Below are 2,268 nucleotides of genomic sequence, written 5' to 3'. Positions count from 1 at the left end.
ATGTTCATCTCATGGTAAAAAATGTTCATCTCATGGTATGAATCAAGCACTAAATTATACCACAAATAACTAGAAGAAAAGAGGAAAGACAGACGTCCAAGGCAACTGGCCTGTCAAAAAACAAAGGAAAAAAATAACGAAAGAAGAATAAAAGCTGGCCTGCACAGGAAAGTGGAATTTTAAGAATTTGAATAAAATGCTTGATTTTAAAGATTATTTTGATAAAATTCTAGGAATTTGAATAGGACGCTTGATTTGAAAATTTTAGACCCCTTGCATCTTTGTATTGTGAACTGCCCATTTGACTATGCTTTTAACATACACACAGTCCAACCTTCATTTGGCCCAGATCATAGTTGGAAGAGGACGATATAACAATCCAAAATAGTCTATTCTTTCTGTTGTGTTGGTTTCTTCTATTTTTTCATCACAGTAGGCCTCCAAACCAGAACACAGACATGGACAAACACAATGTGAAACATGCACCAATCACATTTTTGTGGACATTAACAACATAACAAAATGAAAAATGCACATCACCGAAACAAATTGAAAGGATAAAAAAAAGTGCCAACTTGAATGGGCAGCTAAACAAAGCTCTGCTGCATAAAAGTATGGAAGTCAGCTTTTACTCTGATGGGCACAAACCTGGACACATACAATGTCCATTTCACTCTGTAATTCCTTCAAGCAGTTGAGGCACAACCAAAAACATCGAAACATTTATGTGAGATTGGATTGAGATTTCTTGTTAGATTGATCTATCAGCATCAACACTTTCTACTCTTTTCAATCCTCAATTTATGTACTGAAGCATCTCTTCTCCTTGTAGTATTGATTGCTAACATTTCACTCTATACAACCACTATAAAACTTTGAATTTCCTACTTAATTGACTAAAAACTACTATTCACTGGTAAAGTACAATTAAATTAAAAAAAAAAAAAAATCATGGGGGTGGGAGGGTTTGTCATAGATCTCGCCACTCATTACCGGAGGACGAGGAATGGAATTGTAAAGCCATGTCCTTGAATATTTGAAGCAAACCCTTCAAGTCATTGGTACCCACTTCCAGACAGTCCTTCAGGAACCCTCCATCCACCACCTCCGTCTCCACCGTCTCCACCACTTTCCTCAACGTCCCCTACATTCCAACCAACCAATCACTTTTTTAGCATTTACCCCACATATATATCAGTGCATCACTCCAACGCTACCAAAAAATAAAGATCCAACCAAAAAAATAAAGAGACAAAAAGGATAATTACCGATTGACGAAACACGTTGAGAAGCCTTTTCAAGAGGGAGCTAGAGATGCCTAGGACGTTTTGGTAATTCCGCCCGACCCAATCCGCCCTATCTTCCCCCGAGTCCGTCCGGATCAAATCCCCCAGGCGTCTCAGCAGCTCGTTCGCGTCCGTAATGGCTCCGTACAGATCGTCATAGCTAACTTCCCTCCATGCGTAGTTCTTAACGTAGTCCCAGCCCACCGACCACGTGAACCCCCATAACCCCAGCCCCAGACCGCCTCGAGCTGTTCGGCAATGTCCTTGGCCCGACGCGAGCCCGTAAAGTCTCCCCGGGAGGCACGCAGGTTGGCCACTCGTGTCGTGAGAGATTGGGCGAGGGACACGAAGGTCCGGTACTGTGAGTAGGAGAGGGAGTGCGAGGGTTTTGGCGCGGTCGTCAGGAAGAGGAGGAGGAAGGTGAGGAGGAAGCGAGAGGTTGCGGCGGTTTTGGCCATCGCATTTGGTACTGATCTAACGGCTGAGAGAGGGATTTAAAATGGGAACGGGAGCTTAACCGGCTTTTCGAGGAACAACTTCTGCTTTAAAAATAAATAAATAAATAAATAAAATTCTAGTCACAAGCTCCATATTCTGTATATCTATTTAAAAATATATCATTTTATTTTTTTATCTACGTAATAAAAATGATTCCAGATATGTTTATAAATAAAATAGAATAAAAATATAAAATGACATATTTTTAAATGAGTGTGTAGAGTATGAAACTTATGAGTAACACTATTCAATAAATAAATAAAACAAATAAAAATGTATCGTTCAGTTTGAGGCATGCATGGTAATTAATCATGCTGTATACGCGTTTTCATACCGTCCAGGTCTATCAACGATAATATCATAAATAAGGAAGGCATCTTTTGCCAAAGAGAATAACTTCTCACTAGGGCATCCTGTAAGTGTATAACAACGGAAACCAATAGATGAAAGTCACGTAAGGGCTATATCTTCAATCTTGGTGCGC

The 2,268-nt window shown here is 39.9% G+C and overlaps 1 protein-coding gene across 1 annotated transcript; it reads right to left on the bottom strand.

Moving 5' to 3' along the window:
• Positions 1 to 461: 461 nt before the first annotated feature.
• LOC108998028 lies at positions 462 to 1,810 on the bottom strand. The gene is given in 3 exon segments (XM_018974456.2): positions 462 to 1,144; positions 1,269 to 1,528; positions 1,531 to 1,810. Coding segments are annotated over 3 exon segments (648 nt in total). The 5' UTR covers positions 1,745 to 1,810; the 3' UTR covers positions 462 to 970.
• Between the last annotated feature and the right edge of the window lie 458 nt (positions 1,811 to 2,268).

Source organism: Juglans regia, chromosome 3 (assembly GCF_001411555.2).
Source record: "Juglans regia cultivar Chandler chromosome 3, Walnut 2.0, whole genome shotgun sequence".
Lineage (NCBI taxonomy): Eukaryota > Viridiplantae > Streptophyta > Magnoliopsida > Fagales > Juglandaceae > Juglans > Juglans regia.
The sequence above is the reverse complement of the archived record's forward strand: the minus strand, read 5'-3'. Positions and strand labels throughout refer to the sequence as shown.